Source organism: Vidua macroura, chromosome Z (genome assembly GCF_024509145.1).
Source record: "Vidua macroura isolate BioBank_ID:100142 chromosome Z, ASM2450914v1, whole genome shotgun sequence".
Classification (NCBI taxonomy): Eukaryota; Metazoa; Chordata; class Aves; order Passeriformes; family Viduidae; genus Vidua; species Vidua macroura.
The window spans coordinates 24,125,098-24,143,777 of NC_071611.1; the positions used below are offsets into that span (position 1 = coordinate 24,125,098).

General features: G+C 44.6%; 1 protein-coding gene across 1 annotated transcript in view; it reads right to left on the reverse strand.

Annotated features, from left to right (window-relative positions):
* Positions 1-4,086: 4,086 nt before the first annotated feature.
* DMRT1 (doublesex and mab-3 related transcription factor 1) overlaps positions 4,087-18,680 on the reverse strand; it is a 57,810-nt gene continuing 43,216 nt past the window's right edge. Inside the window, exon 5 of the mRNA XM_054004212.1 lies at positions 4,087-4,937. Within this exon, the coding sequence (XP_053860187.1) occupies positions 4,795-4,937 (143 nt within the window). The 3' untranslated portion in view covers positions 4,087-4,794. The remainder of the gene's footprint in view (positions 4,938-18,680) is intronic.

Sequence of the window (18,680 nt, forward strand, 5' to 3'; positions counted from 1 at the left end):
GGCCCAGCGTCGCGAGGCAGTGGCAAGGAGTCGAGATCAAAGTTTTGTCAAAGTTTTGCCAAAGTTTTGCAGCTGCAAAGAGATACTCGGAGGAGGAGCTGTCCGGAACAAGGAGCTGCCCACAACAACTGGGCGGAATCGGGCTGCGGCCGCGTCCCCGCGGGATCGCGCCGCAGGGCCGGAGAGCCGTGGTAGGCACCTGCCCCCGCTGGGATCCGCTGCCTTTCCTGAATCCCGCGGCAAGACAGCTACCCAAATGCAAACGGTGGCTATAGAAAGGAACGTGAGATGATAATGTCTGATGCGGAGGACTTGTAATGTTCTGCGTTTCCGTACGCAGAGTGGTTTCTCGCTGAAACATGGGTATTTCCCGTGTGGCAGCGAGAACCTTGAATCCAAATGTGGAAAAAACCAAAAAAGTTGTATGCATTTTGGCTGGGGGGGAAACAAATTTACTGCAAGTGTCAATCTGCCGCCGGCAGAGCGTCCGCGGATGGGCAGGGGCTGCTGCTTGGACCTGAACCCATTTCGTTGCCTCAAGACCTCCCCTGCTCTTCCCAGGCATCTCTCCACCATAACCGCTACACGAAATAAAGGTTTTAGTGAGGCTACATAGTAACTAAAGCAGATTTAAAACTCGGGAAGTATTTCGCCGGAGAGAATAAAAGGCACAGTGTACGCTACGAAGGTATTTGCGTGGTATTTCATTATTAGGCTCTTTCCTTGTTACTTTTCTACTTCTAGAGGAAGAGTGAGTCAGCGTGATCTCTCTCCCCCGGGCTGTGCGCGGGGTGTGAGGAGAATGAGCACTCCATCTGTGTACCGCACCGAGCCAGGGAGGTGAATCGGATCAGATACGGGGAACAGTGCATTTTCTGTCAGTGCTAGTAGAACATAATTTTTTTGCTGCCGGAGTGCATGCACTGAACCCCGCAGCTGGCCTCCCCTGCGGGGCCTCTTGCGCACTCGGGAGTCCCCATCGAGGGTAGAAAAAGAAAGAAGCAGACCACCCTTTCAATTATCACAAAATTACGTAAGATGATGCGCATCCACGCTTGGAAATCCGTTCCCCCTAAACGAAGAAACGGGGTCCAACTGCCTGGGAGGGTGGTGATGATTGTGGAAAACCCTACTTCCCCACTAGTTGGAGAGGGTCCTGCGAGGAGCCTCCGCCACCGCAGCCGGCCGGGCAGCTGCCAGATCCCGAGCCGAGGTGCCCAGCGCGGCGGTAGGTTGGCGGAGGACCGGGAACCCCTCTCTCGCTTGGCTGTACATCGGGCGTTTAGGCTGAAATACCCGTTTGATATAATACTGTAATCCTTTTCTCATATTTGATGGGAATGGTTTCCATGTCCCAGTATTTGACAACATCTACCCATTGGGCCAGATTCGTATTTATGTTAGCAAAACGTCCCCTGGCTGAAAGTCCATTGTAACCCAACACCTGACAACCCCGGTTCCCATTTCTGCTCGCCGAAAAGGTTTATTCAAGCACATAATGGGATCCCAGCAGAAAGCTTTTCAGACGAAGTGGCGATGGTAAACTGCGCCACATGAACTCCGTTTCCAGGGCTATTAAGCTTTTAATTGCAAAATAGCAGAGGAAATTTCAAGGTGACAATGAGGTGTTAGCAGTTAGCGCCCAGAATAATAGACCGAAAGAGAATGAATGTGCGAAACATATGCTGCAAATAACATTAAGCGGAAAAGACCGGCTCAGCCAAAGGACCAAAGAACTCCTGCCGATCAGGCAGGGCGGGGAACAGGCTGGAAACCGACCCGAATCCGCTGGCATTTCGCGACTTTTCGATGTAGAGACACCCGGAGGACTCGGCGCTACCGCCCAGCCGCTGGAACCCGCCGTGAGCCGCATCCCTGCTGGGCGGACACGGGCAGGATCTGCTGCGCCGGGGTGCCCCGCCGTTCCCCGCGTACTATGGGCGGAGGAGGCGATCGGGCCGGAGGGAGTGTTCGCTAGTGCTTGCACTGCTCTAAGCTTTTGGGGAGGGGGCATTCGTGGGATGCTGGTGACCACTTGAGCGAGTGCGAACGACAGGATTAGTTCGCCTCGCCCGAACTGCTTCAAGGCATTACCGACGTTACAGGGAGAAGACAGGAATAAATTAGGCATGATTTCCCGCTCCGAGAGTGACTCTGGGTGTCTCTGACCGTCTGTGAGGGCACACAGTAAAGAAGTAGAGGAGCAAAATGCCAGCTCTGCTGGGCTGCGTGGTGGGGCGCCACGCTAGAGCGGGGCGAAACTTTCATGGAAGACTTCGAGGAAAATATGAATTCCGCACAGGCTCACACAAACTAGCAGTCAAAGCTGCCAGGCGAGGGGCAAGGAACGCGCTTTTTGAGAGGAGCAGCATAAATAAAGGTCACTGCTTACCAACCAGCTAGAGATACTTGGGAAAAGGGCGACTTGCGGTGCAGTGGAAAAGCAAAATAAAACCAAACAAAACAAAACCCCCAACCACAAAACCCCCAAACAAAAAAGGGAACATAAACAAAACAGTAGCAACAAAGAAACCAGCAACAGACACAGATAAACCAAACAAAATCCAACCAAACCCCAAACCGCCCCTAACTCCAAAAAGCCCGTGAAAAGTCTCCGTGCTCCATGCAACAACCCCGTCAGCTCTGCTCGGAGGAGTCCCAGAAATCAATAGGCAGAACGTCCCAGGCCGTGCAAATAGAGAGCACCCACGGACAGGCCAGGAGGAAGCGCCAGCGGCGCGCAGCCGCTCCCCGCGCAGCCACGTCCTGCCACAGGGCAGCCGACCCGGCCCAGCATCCACCTAGGGCCGGCGCTCCCAGCTGCAGCCACTGCCTTCCCACAGGAGGGGGCCCAGGCTTTCCCAGGAGATCATCCCGCATCTTCCCACTCTTGGTGGGGTGGGGCGTGAGCTCCTCGGCCGTCCTTCATCGGCGATCTTTCTACCGAAGTTCACTCAGTGCTGAATGTGAATTATGCTCCAAAACTTGGTGGTCCAGGTAGGATTGCCGCAGTCTTCTGAAGGATACTGTTTGTTCCCCCCATAACTTACTCTCAACGCCCTTGTCACCAACCAGGTCCCACACTGGTCTATATAAAAGAGCATGGCTTTTTTCCCCCCACTCCCCGTTCCCCGTGCGCCTCAGTGGGGCAAATCCCGCTTCGTTTGTCCCCAGGGCGGTTCCCCGCTCAGCCGGGCAACCAGAAACAGGCCCAGGTCGCCAGCAGCGCAAGTTTCTCCGAGGGGCATTGCAACCCCAGCGCCGCCCGGGCCAGGCCATCCTGCCTGCCGCGGCCGGCTCCCCCGGGACAGCGAGGCGGCCCCTCGCTCCCGGAGGACGCGCCGAGCACGGGAGCAGACCCTCTCCGCACCAAGAACGGGCCGGAAGCACCGCCCGGGGCAGGCACGTCCCCGCCGCGGCGCTATAGCCCTCAGGATGCTTTGCGCCCCGGGAAGAGAAGGGGAGAAGGGAAAAGAGCCGTGAAACGTTCTCCAAGAATTAAGAAGCTGTATTTCAGCAAGGCCTGAGGACTGACAGAGCAGGGGTGGAAGCGAGCACCAGCCTCCGTCCGGGTCCCGCCTTGCCGTGCCCTCCGGGAGCCGCGCCGCCGACACGGTTGTGGCAGCGGCAGAAGGGCAGGGAGCCGCGGGAGCAGGCTGACAAGTGTGATAAAATGATCTTCCTTAACTAAACTCGTAAAGCACTGGGCAATAAAACTCAATCTTCTGTAAAATCCAATTAAGTCATTATCTGACTGATTGTATCTTTAATTGAAAACAGAAGTGACAGTAAATTTCTGTGATATATCAGGATCAATCGATACCGCTATACGATTCAGCCTCAAGAAGTGATTTATAATGTCAAACCTATATAGGTAACTCCACATTATTCTCTCTAAAACCACTGGTGGATGAAATTAAGAGTAAGTGCATTTAATAAAAAACAAGATGGTCAGGTTATTGATTACAACAGATGGGGGTGAAATCAAATAGATGTTTTCAAAGCAGAGAGCGAAGAAAATACAAGTAATTTCTTTTTTTTTTTTTTCTGTTTTAATACAGCTCACCAAATATACACACAAGAAAATTCAGTCATCAATAACATTTTTATTTCAGGTACAGCTGCAAGTACAGAGAACAATGAATTTTTCTAGACTAGTTTCATTTCAGATTGGTTTTGGTAACACGAGGAAAGAACACCATAACCCATTTTTAATAAAATAACAAACGCCAAACTCATGGCAACTCTTAAGGGACTTACTTACTTACTTGCAGTTTAGACTGCAATCTAAAGCAAGGCACTCAACTGTAATATGCAAAATATGTTAATTTGGCGACATGAGAAGAAAACTCCCAGATCAAGCAGCAGCGTTAGCCTGTTAGGAACCGTCAGGAAGACATAACACGATGATGTTTCCCACAGATGAGTTACGGGCCCCTGCACAGGGAGAGGCCGGCACAGGACTCCCGGTTATCTTGGCTCCCGCTACCCGGAGCCCCTGCCCGCATTTCGGCGACGCTTTCTCCACCTCTGCCCCGACGGCAGCACCCCCGCCCCTGAGACAGGCGGCGGAGGCATCGCGCTGCCTTCTCGGTGGCAGGATGCGTCAGCCAGCCCTGGCGGCGGCGGGGAGGCCCCACGGCGGCCCCCGGGGAAGCTGACGTCCTGCCCCGCACCTGGGAAGAAGAAACCAAACACCCCCCGCCCGTCCCCCGCAACCCCCAAACAGAACAAGCAAACCGAGAACGCTGCTGCTGTACCGCCCTGCCCCGGGCGAGGGCCGCCGCGCCGCGGCTACTCGCCGCCCTCCTGGACGGGGCTCATCGTGAAGTTGCCGGACTGCGCAGGGGGCTCGCACTCCAGGTCCCCCTTGGCGCTCTCGCTGCTGCTCGACAGGCATCCCAGGCCGGAGTCCTGGCTGCTGGGCGGCGAAAACACTGCGAGTGAGAGGAAGAGAGAAAAAAAAAACACCGTGCCTGAGACACACCCTGGCCCCGACCAGAGAAGACTCACACAGATCTCCCCTCTCCGGGAAGAGGGGCGACTTGTTCCCTCGTGCATGCTGAGGTGCTGGTCTCCCTCCTCCCGCCAAGGTGAACAGCGGGAGAAACGATGGGAGGAAAACAACTTCAGGTCTCAGGGCTGTATCCCTCCACCCACAAGGAAGCTACCTGCCTACAGACCTAAGGCCCTGCCTCGGACAGCCCAAGGTTGAGGCCAAATATTATGAAATTTAAAACTAATGCGGTGCTAGGAATGGTTGCAACATTGCAATTTGCAGTAGATACAAAAACCAAGTAAAAGGGTCTCTGACCTTCCTAACCTTATACGAGCTGAGATCCACCCCCAACACTCCCTTCCTGCCTACCATGAATATAATTAAGGGGAAGCTGCAGTGGTAATTTCTCTCCTCATTAACTTCCTGATTGGTTTCAGGCTCAGGATTCCAGCAGCCGGCAGTTTGTCACCAATTCCAAATGGCCAATCGTTAATACTAATGTTTGTGTAGCTAACTGCCAGCATCTGCCACGGCTTCTTGTACAACAATAATAGTGAAAGGGTAACATTAGTGCTTCCCGTGTTAATTCAGATTCTGTTCATCAATAGGAAAATCTATGATGTAATTAGCAAAATGCATCGGTAGTTGAGGCAGTTGGAGGGAAACTAAATCACAGCAGGAGCTCCATGAGCCCCTGACATCTTTATCATCAATTCTACGTTCTGGATTTTACTGCTCAGTGGAAAGTATAACCAGTCTGTGGTCTTTTAAAAGAGAATATTGTTTATAGCCATTGCTTGTTTCTTAGAAGCATGATGAATCTAGTACAACTGCACAAAAACAAGGAATATGGAGTTGAGGCTTAAACTCTGTCCTGAAATTACACTGCTGGGTCTAAGTGAGCTGCTCCTCCACACGTGAGCCCTAGGTGCTTTCAGACTGGGGACTTTGAGTAGTCCTGAAGTTCAATGAAGTAGATGAAGTCAGGCTTGACTTTGATAGCCTGTCAAATTCAACAGGATTCAAGGAAAGTAAACTGCACCATCTGGGTTTAGCCCACTACACATGGAAAATTAGAAATACGCTCTTAAGAAAACGCCATCATTCCATTTCTGCATTATCCTGTGTTTCTGCCGTAACTTCCATTTGCAGCTCAGCTTCCAAATTTGTCCTGTTTTTAAACACAACACTGGTTACCAAGAGATTGAAAAGACAGTATGAAGTTGACATCACACACACCACTTTCACCTACTTAACCCATGAGCGGACAAAATAGCTATTTCCATTCCTTTTAAGGAGTTTTGACCATTTTTGATATTGCAGAACCTGACTCCTTGATTTAATGCAAGTGTCTCCTTTGATGCATATAAGGGATGACTACGGCTCTAGCATCACTCTGCCAAAGCAGAGCCTATTATTGTCTTTTAGAGCTGACATAAATTTTTTAACTCCAGGGAATGGGATATTAACCCTGTATTACATTTTTTCCCAGCTAAAATACAAAGAAAAGAACACAGTGCTTAGACATGAGGGAGTGACAAGGTAGTCAAGGCAACTTCCAACAGTTTTTATATATTTTGTAAATGCAGCTAATTGTTTTAATGACACAAAAAGAGGAATCTTGTCTGCAGCATCATGTATTCCTTTGCTATGTGGTCAAATGCACAGAACTGCCAAACAGGTCTCCAGCACCTCCTGGACTAAAATAACCAGTGCACTGATTTGCACTTAGAACTGGCTGGAACTGCACTTACATAACCTGCAGTTGGGAACAACTGTTTAGATTTTTACTTTTCCCAGCCCACCAATCCTGAAACCATTAAGTGTTGCAGAATCAGAAATGATCCTTATGGTTTCCAAGAGCGAAACTCTCTCTTCTGCTGCACAAACATACTCACTGTATGGCCCAGTCTGCACCACACTCTCATGATCTGAAACAGACACCGTGCACTATTTCAGGTGAGTACCTTGTTGGGGTGGTTCATACTTTGACTATTAGCAGACAGAGCAGAGATGCTCTGTAGGTCCACATGCTTAAGGGGAAATCAACAGAAAATGCAGAATTACCACCTCTCTGATGTGTCCTATAGACTAGCTGCTCAATGGTAATTCACAGCTTTAGGTTGTGCCTACCAACAATTGCAGCTTTGGTAGGATATGGCCAGGTCTAGCACCAGGAATCATCTCCTTCTCCATAAGGTGCCTTGCATTACATAGTACTGCGGCTGGCATCACTTCAACAGGACTGGCTGGCTCAAGGGTTCAGCTGTCCAACTCTCGAACCTCATTCTGCTCTGATTTAGCAAAGCCCAAGGTGTGTGAAGGATTAGGACATGCTATAAGGATTTTGTGTGTTCCTGGACTCTAGGACAAAAGTATGAGGGAAGTGACTGAGGTTAAAAGGGGATAACTTTTTGTTTAATCCAAAGTAGCCAATGGGCAAAAGGTTTATTTATTTTAAAGAATTTGTTAATACTTCTAAGCATGCCTGTGCCTGAAGTGATGTAAAGGCCCACTTTTAAATACTAAGATCTATAAATCTCTGCAACAAAGTTTCAGAAAGTGTTGGTTGTTGGGTTTGGTTTATTATTATTTTTATTTTCCAAACACAAAGAATCCAACAGATTCAACATGCTACAGTACAGATGTTAAAACCCTACCACAGCAAAAGTGCCACTTTGTTTTTGTGGTCTTTTTGAGCAACCCTATGTTAGTTTAATATTAACCTGTGGAATGACACAGAGGACAACTTTTTTTGGTAGACAGACAACCAAATCTGTTTCTTACCATCTCAAGTGGTGGCTTCTTTGTCTCCTGGATGAGTGAAACTCCACCAGTTTTTCCACTGACTACCAAATTAATTGAAGTTTTGCTTATTAGATTATTTGGGCTATATACCCTGCTCTCTGAATATGCTAAGTGTATGTAAAGAGAGCCACGAAGGTTTTAAAAACAATCTGGCACTACCAAGATTTACCTCGAGCAGGTAAGACTGCTACTTCTGTACCCAGACCTGGACTGCTTTGAGTACAACTCCACTGCAGTCAACAGTCACTGAAGTTAAGCAAGGTGCAGTGAGTAGGTGCAATGCTGATAAAAAGTACAAGATACTCAGATTGGAACTTGTAGCTATAAAAAGGCAGCAAAAAGGAAATAAGCCATTCTGTTCCAGTGTTTTAATCATACAGCAATAAAATGTAGAAATTCCAAGTTCAAAGAAACAGAACCCATGTTCTTTTTGACTTAAGTATATGAGTTTCATCTGTTTGAGGCTTGTGGCTGATCCTCCCACAGCTGTTACACAGCCTTTATCTGTGTAAATAACAGTACCAGAATTGGGTCTGTGACAGGTTTTAAAGACCATTCCTTAATCTAATTAACTTTTACCTTTCGGAAAGTACCTGAATACTTTTGAGCCATACAAATCTGAAAAAAATTCAGATTCATACAGGAAAAGTAGTGAGAAGGGATCCCAACTACAGACACAAAACCTTATGTCTTCTGACACGGGTAACTGCATTGACTTAACTTGAGTGATCCCGAAAATTCAGTGGACTGAAAAGACTAATACACTTTCAGTCATGTGAGAAATCAGACGGACATTCATGCTTGGGAAGTATGTGTTTTCTATAGTATACATTAAAAAAATGATCAAATGCTAAATGAGAATTAATTTGTGGTACAATTACTTTTTTAAAACTCTTTCACCTTTCTTAGGGAAAGGAAAGTGAGTAAGCATGTCAGGCCTACACACTACTGGTAAGGGCCATTCACTTCTTCCTGGTGTGCACTGTTGTGGGTCAGCACAGCTACCACACACTTAGGAGAGAGAACTAGACGCTATTGCCAGTTTGATGGCATGGGAACATCACTAAAGAATGCCTAAGTTTTGGCATGAGGGTGGACAGGAACCACTCTCCTCCTCCAAAGCACTTTCCTTCTGCAAATACTACTGCTCTTGCAAGCAGCAACTTCTACTCCAGGCTAGAGAGATCCCACATAAAGGCTCCTGAAAACCAAACTGGCCTGGGAAACCACTGGCAGTCATGCCAGGAAGCAAGTTATGATACCTGTACAAAGGGCAGAATAAGAGAAAATGGCCCTGGCATTCTCCTCAAGATGCCAATTCAAACCACTAGAAGACATGAAGGGTGGCTGGCCATACTGGCTGACTTGGTGGCTTGGAAATAACCACAGGTCAAATTCAGTTTGAAAACACTGTCCCGTTTTCACCCAAGTCAAAAGTACCCTCTTACTCTGCCATTCAGATTGTTGCTGAAAGAGCTGACTCTAGCTCCCAGCATCAGCGAACAGCATGCCAGGCTATAGCAACTATGGTAACACTATGGTAACTGCCTGACAAAGCATTAGATCAAAAACCCCAAATCAACCAAACAAACCCCCAAAACAGTTAGTGCTGCAAAATCAGTCACGAGGAACCAGAGAACTATCAGAATCCTCAGCTGCTGTCTTAGCAACTGAGAAGATATAAAAAAAAAAAAAAAAAAAAAAGAGAATGGAAAAAGCATAATTTTCCTGTTATACAGAAAACATTAGAATGGCAGCAAGAGTGTCAGGGTCTGTCCTGACTTTGCTGCAGATGATAAAATGGGCAAGATGCAGCCTCCAAGTAAACACATGCAGGAAGGTCAAGTTAATTCTCCTAACAGCTGCCTCTCACCTTTGGGAGTACTTAACCCTATGTTCTTGAACAAAGGTTCAACTCCTTAAGCAGAGTTAACTAACAAATGGTCAAAAAGAAAACCTACCTCTGTGATACCACTCATGTGATCCATTCCTGTGTGAATGCTCTATTTAAAAAGATGGAGGACTATTGACTTACACCAAGGTGAAAAAACTGATCATAAGCCAGCCATGCAATGTGTTCAGTCTCATGTTCTGGTATTTGGCCCTGTGCAGGGGCACCAACAGTCAAGGACACCAACAGTCAAGAGCCTATGCGTCCATGGGTTCCTATTAGCCACAGAGAAGCTTCAAGAAGAGACGAACTTGAATCACCTGTGTTTTCAAAATTTTCTTTGAACACAAAGATTCCCATTTTGTAAAGCCTCAGCAATGCATGTTCCTGAACGACAGGAATCGTTGCACTTTGTGAATCCCCAATATATTTTATTTCTTTTGCTTCTATTCTGTATGAACTAAAGTAAAAAGAATTCCAAATTGCTATCTTCTTCATTATATCTCTCTTGCTCAGGACTGCCAGGATGAAATGGTTCCTATTGAAAATTCCTGCCAAGATCCACAAGTACATAAATGTGCTATGCACTTCTGTATTGACTGTCCTTCTCCTCCGTCCTTTGGGCCTCACCACAGATCTGGACCAGGGGATAAATCCTGGAAGCCCACTTGAAGCCAAGGGTTTCTGTTTGCTGCAGCTGGTCACAGCAGCATACTGTGAGTGCAAACTTCTTTGCAGCAGTATGAGGCGCACCGATGCGTAAGATGAGGAGGCTGATACCAAGCAGTATACAAGGGGAAAAAGAAAACTCAGCTATGGGTCTGCCTTAAAAATAAACTCCACATATTACTTTGACCAGCTGAAATGTCTTTGTGACTGCTCCTGTGATCAGTCTGTAATGGACTCTTCTGTGCTGACCACAATGCAAATTGACTTGCAAGAACATGGGAGTGATGATACTTCTCTGCTTTGCAAACTATTAACACAATGCAAACTTGTCCAGTTCTAGAAATATATGTCTGTTGATATTTTCCTGCTGAAAAGAAGTTACAAGAGCAACAAACAGAGCTGCTTTTTGATGCAAAAATAAAAATAAGCCTAAGGATCTTGAAACAAATGCACAATCCCTTTCTCTTAACACAGGTGTAGTATTTCACTGCACTGCCCCTCTCCCCTTCTTTAAACACCTACTCTTGTCACTAACATTTAAGGCAATTAGGATTATCTTGGATGCCCACAGTAGGACACATTTATTGTGCATTTTCAAATAGCATTAATTTTTGGCATTAGGAACTCAGCATAAAAGGTAAAGATCTGAATAGAGATCTTTATTCAGTATGCTTTACCATGGATTATCTCAATTATTTTCCAGTTCATGCTTGCAGTTTTAGCAACTAAGAAGGTAGGGCTATAACTGATGTAATTAGAAACCAGAAGCCGGAGAAAATAATTCTCCTGTTGACTCCCTCACCTCTGGTTTCAAATTCTCTTACAGTAAGTAGTATGTGAAACAATCAAATAAAGCTTTCCACTTCTCACCCACTACCAGCTAGACAAACAGGATGCTAAAATGGTACTTGGGAAGCTTAGGCTTTTTACTCAGACTCCAAAACATAGCTTCAAACGATACCAATCTTCTATAAAGCAACTACCCTTCATGCTTGCGTGCAAAACAAACTGGAGCAGAGCAGTACTGATGGACTAACGCTCTCTCTTATCACCAGGTTTACATTCTGTGGCTAACTTGATGTCATTAAGCCTCTACAGCAGGCTAGGAAAGGCAAAGGATGAACAATCTCAGGAAAACTTCAGGTGTGCTGAAGTTTGGTTTTTTTTCAGTTGTTCAAAGCAAGGTGACTACCCTTGCTTTGAATGACTGAAAGGCAACATACAGAATTCAGCTGATAGAAGCTCTCTTTGGCAGACATGAATGGTTACTTGCCTCTTGTGGATGTACTCACCCCAAGTGCTCACTCTACCGAGTCAGGTCCAAGCCAGGTACACCTCCACAGAAACCTCCCCAGTTTATATTCCACTGCCAGGAACCCTAATGGCTAGTCCTCTCAAAAAGAAAGCATTATTTTAATAATTTCAGAAAGATTTTGTGCTGTAAGACATGAAGCAATATGTTCACCAGCATCTCAGCATAAAGCAGGTACTTCCCACTGTTGGGTAACAAGGTAAAACAGGCGTTTCTGTAGATCGTTTTGGAGTCATCTATAAGTGAAAACATTCTGTATGTTTACACATAAAGCATGAGAACTCAGCCACAAAAGAGCTGGGATGAACTCACAGACTTGACTGATTTTCAACCTGGTAGTAACACTACAAAGAAAGGTGTCATTATTTAATACAAAATGTATCTCCCTTTTCCCTCCCTAGCCTTTTCCAGTCCTTTTTTTCATCTTCTGTGTTGTCCTGGGCACACAGTTGCACAGCAACGTGGAGAATTATAATGAAGAATAGATGTTGAATTGCCAGTACTGCAGAGATACACATGCTTCTCCTTCAGACTGTAACTCTTGACCAGCAGACTTACTTTTGGAGATCCTTACTTCCCTCAGATATTCATGGTCCACCAGAGAACCCAATGGTTTGTACTGCTGTACTTTGCATCAGAGTCAAACAGGAATTTTTAAGAAACAGGAACCAGACCACCTACAAACCATTTAAAGATTCAAGATTAGAAAACAGCCACAGAAACATAGGAGGTGGCACTGATTTCCAGCAAAGGAAGATTTAAAAAGTGGCTGTGAAGTATAGGGGGTATTTGGACATCTGTCACTAACTGAGAAGCAGCAGGGAATTTCAGAAGAATGAAGTAATTTGCTTCATCATGTAACAAGACTGTGACAAAGCTGGGACCTTCAATTTCGCTATTCCTGAAGGTCAGCTACTACTTCTCTATTCCACACACAACACGGGAGACTAATTCTCCATCAAAAAAAGATGCCCCTGGTGTGTTATACTCAGAAGACTGACAAAAGACAGGCAGCACTGAGAAAAAATGAACTTCAAATCCACTCTTTGGATTGTTTTTCTTACTCCTATAGTAATCAAATTCTAACAACAAGATTAAAATATAAACGTATCAATAATTTCTCATGAGAAATATATAACTATCTTACCAGCTGCTGGTGCACAGGCCTAAGTTTCTATTTTGCGCATTTTATCCTGCCAGGACTGGTTTTGCACAAAATTGCTGTGCTGTGGGGGCCAGAGTCTAGCAAATCCCTAGGCTGTCCCACTACTGGGTATAGTAGTAAGGCAGGACTTAGCATCCCACGTGCCTTTCCTGTGTGGCCACTTTCTGAAGCCAGATCCATGAAATGAATTGTGTTTACAGATGTTTGGTTTGGGGTTTTTTCCTCACATGAAAAGAGAACAAACCATTCCACAAATCAGAGTCTCAAGAGGCCACACAACCATGTGAATGGCCAGCAACCCTTGACAACAAGGCAAGAATAGCAACTGCCTGCCTACAATTCCAAATCTTTGACAGGAATAATGGAATGGTTTGGTTGGAAGGCATCTTTAGGCCATCCAGTACAACTCCCTTGCAGTGAGAAGAGACATCTCAAACTAGATCAGGTAGCTCAAAGTCCATTCAACCTGACCTTGAATGTTCCTGTGAATGTTCCCACTTGTGAACTCTCCGGACAACCTGTGCCAGTATTTTACCACCATCGTTGTAAAAAAATTCTCCCAGTATCCAGTCTGAACTTACCCTCCTATAGTTTAAAATCATTATTTCTTCTCCTATCTACTAAAAAGCCAGTCATGCCCTTATCAGCCCCTTCTAACTACTGAAAGGCCTCAGCAATGTCTCCCTGGAGTTTCTTCTCCAGGCTCAAAATGGACTCATCATCCATGTGAAACTGTTGAGGAAAGAAAGCCAGCTGAATCTTCTGTTTGTTCTCTTCTTAGTTTGCAGAAATACTTGATTTTAGCAAAAACAGTAAGTGGGTTAGATTTTTCCAAAGCAAAAGTTTCTATCAGAACAATTTCCAGCCAGCTCTAAAGAGAGCATGGTAGTGTCTCCTGGCACCTTTGAGTTCCCTCAGGCACAGTTAGGTGACTTCATGCTAATTTTGTGGAGACTGATTACTGTCCATCTCCTCTGGGTTCTGCATCTTCTGCATCTTTTCCAGGCTTTTCCATACATCCCAAACACCACCTAACCAGCAAATAATGCCACACCGAGGTGACTGAATAGGCAAAAGGCTTTTTTGGGATGACTCCTGACACTGAGGGTGCAGATGGAGGTAGGAACTGCTTCCTGTTTCAAGGGAAGACCTCACAGGTTACATCTGTTTCCTGGACCAACACAGGAGACAACTAGGGAGTCCCATCTCCTGGGGCATATGCTTCTGGGCATCACTACAATATAGCCGCCTTTGTTTTTTAAGATACATGTATTTCAAACCTGTCTATAGAAGAAGTTCCTTGTGAATAATTACCTTAGAAGCATCAACTGTCCTACCTAAAAATGCACTGCAATTTGCAACAGCTGAGGCAACAAAATGGTTCTTGAAAACATGGTTAATTTTAAAGGAAAGAGAGCACTCGAGGCTCAGGATAATGTTACCCAAGTAGCAGAGTATGTGGAGACACAGAAGGCACAAAGTTTCTCCCTTGTGTAGCTGTGCTAAACAAAAGAAACAGGATTCAAAACCTTTCAGTATTCAGCACAGAAATCCAAATACAACATTATTTCGGTTGAATGTCTCCCCACTCTTGGGTCAGAAAGGCTGTTAATCTTCACTAGTGTATCAGGAACAAAAAACTGTTTGCATGACACCAAGACTAGCCATGTAAACGTAAATGGTAGTTCTGGTCACTTCTCTTCCTATTTCATTGTTGCCAATGCAAATTAAAAAACAAGGATGAAATCCATGCCCAGATCATCAGTCCTAATGCTCAAGGTGTAATCAAATACTTAATAATCATGGACTCAGCTCTTTCAGGTTTAACAATTTAATTTTAAAAAGCACGGTCTCAGTGCAACAGTGCTGTATTATACAGTTTCAAATGTTTTTTGGACATAACTTGCAAGCTTTTGGAAGTCAAGAGGTTACTAAACAATCTGTCAAAAATACTGGGTCTAATGCAAGTGATCCGTTATGGTAAATACAATATATTTTCAACTTGCAAATAGGTTGATTTACTTTTAAAATTCTCTGTAATTCAACTGTCTCTACTGTAAAGGGAGAAGACAAAGATCTGCAACTTGTACCACACTTGCAAAAGGAATAGGAGGTTTGTCACGGACTTCAGCATGAGCAACACTATATTCACCTTTGACTGTGCCCAAAATTAAGTAAGAGGAAAGAAAGAAAAAGTCTTATCACTTACATTTTACAATTTAAGTGAATCTGCAATTTTAAAAGCCCAGAAGGCTTTAAAGTGACTTAGTATTACCATGGCATTACCATTTTTAATATTAACTTTAATCTAGACGCAAGTTCAGCAGATCTGCAGTAAAATGATTCAATGAGTATTGATGAAATAAACAGCACAAGATGGGTATATGCAGAGTAAAAATGTTGCTACTTGTTTTAAAGTGAGATTTATTCTCCCCAAAGTTTAGTAACCTTGCTGCAGTAAGTCACAATACTTGAGTAAATAGGGACAAAAACAGAACACAAAACATTTTTGAGGTAGTCAAGTACGTTAAATGAAGTTTCACACAACATTAGGCTTAAGACAGATCCGCTGTGTTGTATTTATATTCATTTCCATGAACACAATACAAGTAATGCTGAGTGTGTTCCATCAGCTAGAGAGCATTAACCGTGTCTAATGATGCTGCTGGTGCTGCCAGCTGCATCTCCCCAGGCCCAGTGATGTCCTACAGCCCACTTGGTGATGCCCATCTGGTGGGAAGGTCAACCCACCAGTAGGCAGCATCTTCTTCCAGATCCTGACACAGCAGCAGCCTTGCTAGGAAGGACTGGAACTCCTCTGAGATCACACTGATTACAGTCTACATGCTGTAGAGCCTGCCAGTAGGGCCCAGAAACTTTGGTTGTGTTAGCTTCCTTCAAGGGTACTAGGTCCTCTTGTGCCATCTTTCCTTACTAACTTTGGAACGGCAGCAAGTCTAGCCAACAAGTTTCAACTTGCACTTCCCTGCCCTTGCCTATCACTCTCTGAAGTCTAGATAGTGATAGCAGCAGGAAAGTTGTAAAATAGTTAAACAGATAAACAGAAATTCAGAATTTTATTGTTGTCATTTGTTGTAGAGAAAATTTTAAGACCTGTCTCTGGGCCCAATCCAGACCCTGGTGGCTGTGTCGAAGACTGCCCACCTCCAAGGAAATCACTTCAACACTCCATCTCTGTTAATTTTAATAGTGCTGAATGCAACTCTGGTCAGTAAGAAGGTGGTTCGGCACTCTAAGGGCAAGGCAGGATGAAGGTAAGTGAAAACTGGAGCTCATCCTCTCCTGCACCATACAGCCCAGCTGCAACCCACCATGGACACAGGGAGGTGAAGGGTGTCAAGAACATAGGCTGCAAGGAGCTTGCATGACACAGTACCTCTGTACTTGGTGCTGTTCAGGGTCAAAGCAGGGGTTTTTCCCTCTCTTGAAAGATAGGGAAGGTAGTTCTACTCCACACACACACAGCAGTTGAAAGCAGAAAGGAAAGCAGATGAAATGGTCCAAGTTGGAAAGTTTAGAGTCACAGTTACAGAGGTCAACTCCACAGCTGAGAAGGGGCAGTTATTTTCAAATTACAGACCAACCCTCTCGTGAGCCTTTTTCACTACAATTAGGCAGCTGCATATTCATTTCAGGTAGTCCCAGGGAACGAACAGAAATACACCAGACACCTCTTAACAAGCCAGTGTTATTTCACTCCGATGTAGGCTCTGTTTGCACAAACCTGTGTGCAGTGCTTATGCCTTTGGAAAAATCAGAGACTCAATCCACAAAATTAAAGATCCTGAGAACACTTGTGATTCAGGGAAGCACTGAGGCAAGATGTGTTGGTACAGACAGCTTTATGAACTATAAGTTCATATTTATCCAGGGGAGGAAACAGCAACTAACATGAGTGAAGTCTTGACTGAGAGTAATCAGAAAAATTTATACTATAGTTATGGATACACAGCTATCACAAATCTGCCTCAAAACTGAAATTTATCAAAATGTGTTTCATAAACTCAATAGCCAATACAAAAACAATCACTAAAACAGTGTAAACAGTTGTTCCAGGGTGGGAAACAGAACCCTCCTTGAAGTGATTGCAATTGCTCAGAGACAGAACTTGAAAGGCAAAATGATTTATAAACAAATGGGAGAGAGCTCTCATTGATTTTTCTTTTCCTTTTATATCCAGAAAGGAAACAAAACCACTGGCCAACTGGACTAGGAATATTCTTTTATTTTCAGTAGTCTAATACATGATTAATGCTATGCTTGTAATAAATAACTAACCTACACACAGCATAGAGGGTGTGATTCAGACCTCAGCCAAATCTTCAACTTGAGAAATCTAATTGATTTAACAGATACTGTGACATAAACATCAAGCATAGAGCTTTGAAACTGGCACTGTAAAATTATGAGAAAGCAGGGAATAAATGCAAATATGTAAATGACAATGTTAAAGAAGAAACTAAATTAAAATGGTTTGGTTTATTTCAATATGAACTACAGTGAATATTCTGTATAACCTGGCTCCCATTTTTTCCTCATCACCTAGTAAAATGAATCCCCACAAATTAAGTCTTCAATTCCCAACATAATTCAACACCAAACTCAAGATTTTGTAAGACTTTAAAGAAAAGTGTATTTCAAAAATAAATGCTCCCCCCAATGCCTCCACACACAGAGGCCTTCAGCTTTTCTTCCATCAGCCTGTGGGTACCAAGCGCAGAACCTTTAGTAGCAGAGGTGGGGCACAATGCAGGGAAGGGTAGGGAGCTGCTGGCATTTGCTGCTGCTGCACCACTGTGTGTGTGCTGTGACAAAACGGAAATGTGTTCAGCAAAAGGCAATCAGTGGACAACCACCCTAGCAGAAACCACCAGGTCACTTCAGTCTTCTCCTCAGAACACCAACAGCCACTAAAAAGGTAAAACACAGACACTCTCCTAATTACAGAGAGTTGAGCTGAGTCTCCTATTCTGATTATTCAAATCAGCATTAATATACGATCGTAATTTACACGTGTGGAAGCAGCAAAGGGAAGCAAATACTTTTATGCACAAGTTCACTGGCTTTGCACCAGTATAGCATTACAAGTCTGGTATTTTTCCATTTTTCCAGTGAAGGAACATTTTGTCTTGTTCTTTGTGTGTTCTCAGTACTGCAGTCTACCAAGATGTCAGAAGCAGAAAGCAGCTGTAACACTGGCATGTCTGATCTACTTCAACAAGTTTGGAAGAAACGAAATGTAATATATTATAGCCTATTTATGTCTGCAACAATTACCCTTCAAAACCCAAAGGAGAAAAACGTAATTGAAGGTACATGCCTTCTTCCCTGCAGAAACCTCAAACAGCCTCAGGCAAGAGCCAATACAGACGTAGTACAAGGCATTAAGAGTGTTGCATGCTGTAGCTAGCAATTATCCTGGTATTTAAACAAATCTATCGCTCATCAGGAAAGCGTTTAGTGCAGTAGTTGGAGCGAGACAGGCTGACACAGAGCACAGCTACTTAACTGTCCCCTCCAGCGATTACACTTTCTCAGCCTGAGAGTCATGTCAAATTAAACAACTACACATTGACTTCTCACTTCTATAAACATTAAGGCATGATTGACAATTCTTGGATCCTATAAGGCAGTCATTATAATCACCCAATGTACTGTTAGCTAATTTGTGGCGCAGTTTTTTTTTCCCCTATTCTGAGCCATTTCTCTTGGACTATTTTTACAGTGCTCTATAGATAACATCTGCTTTGGCTTTTTGCAGGGTCACCATAATAAAAGGTCGTCGCCACCAAAAGACCTTCGTGTAAGAAAATAA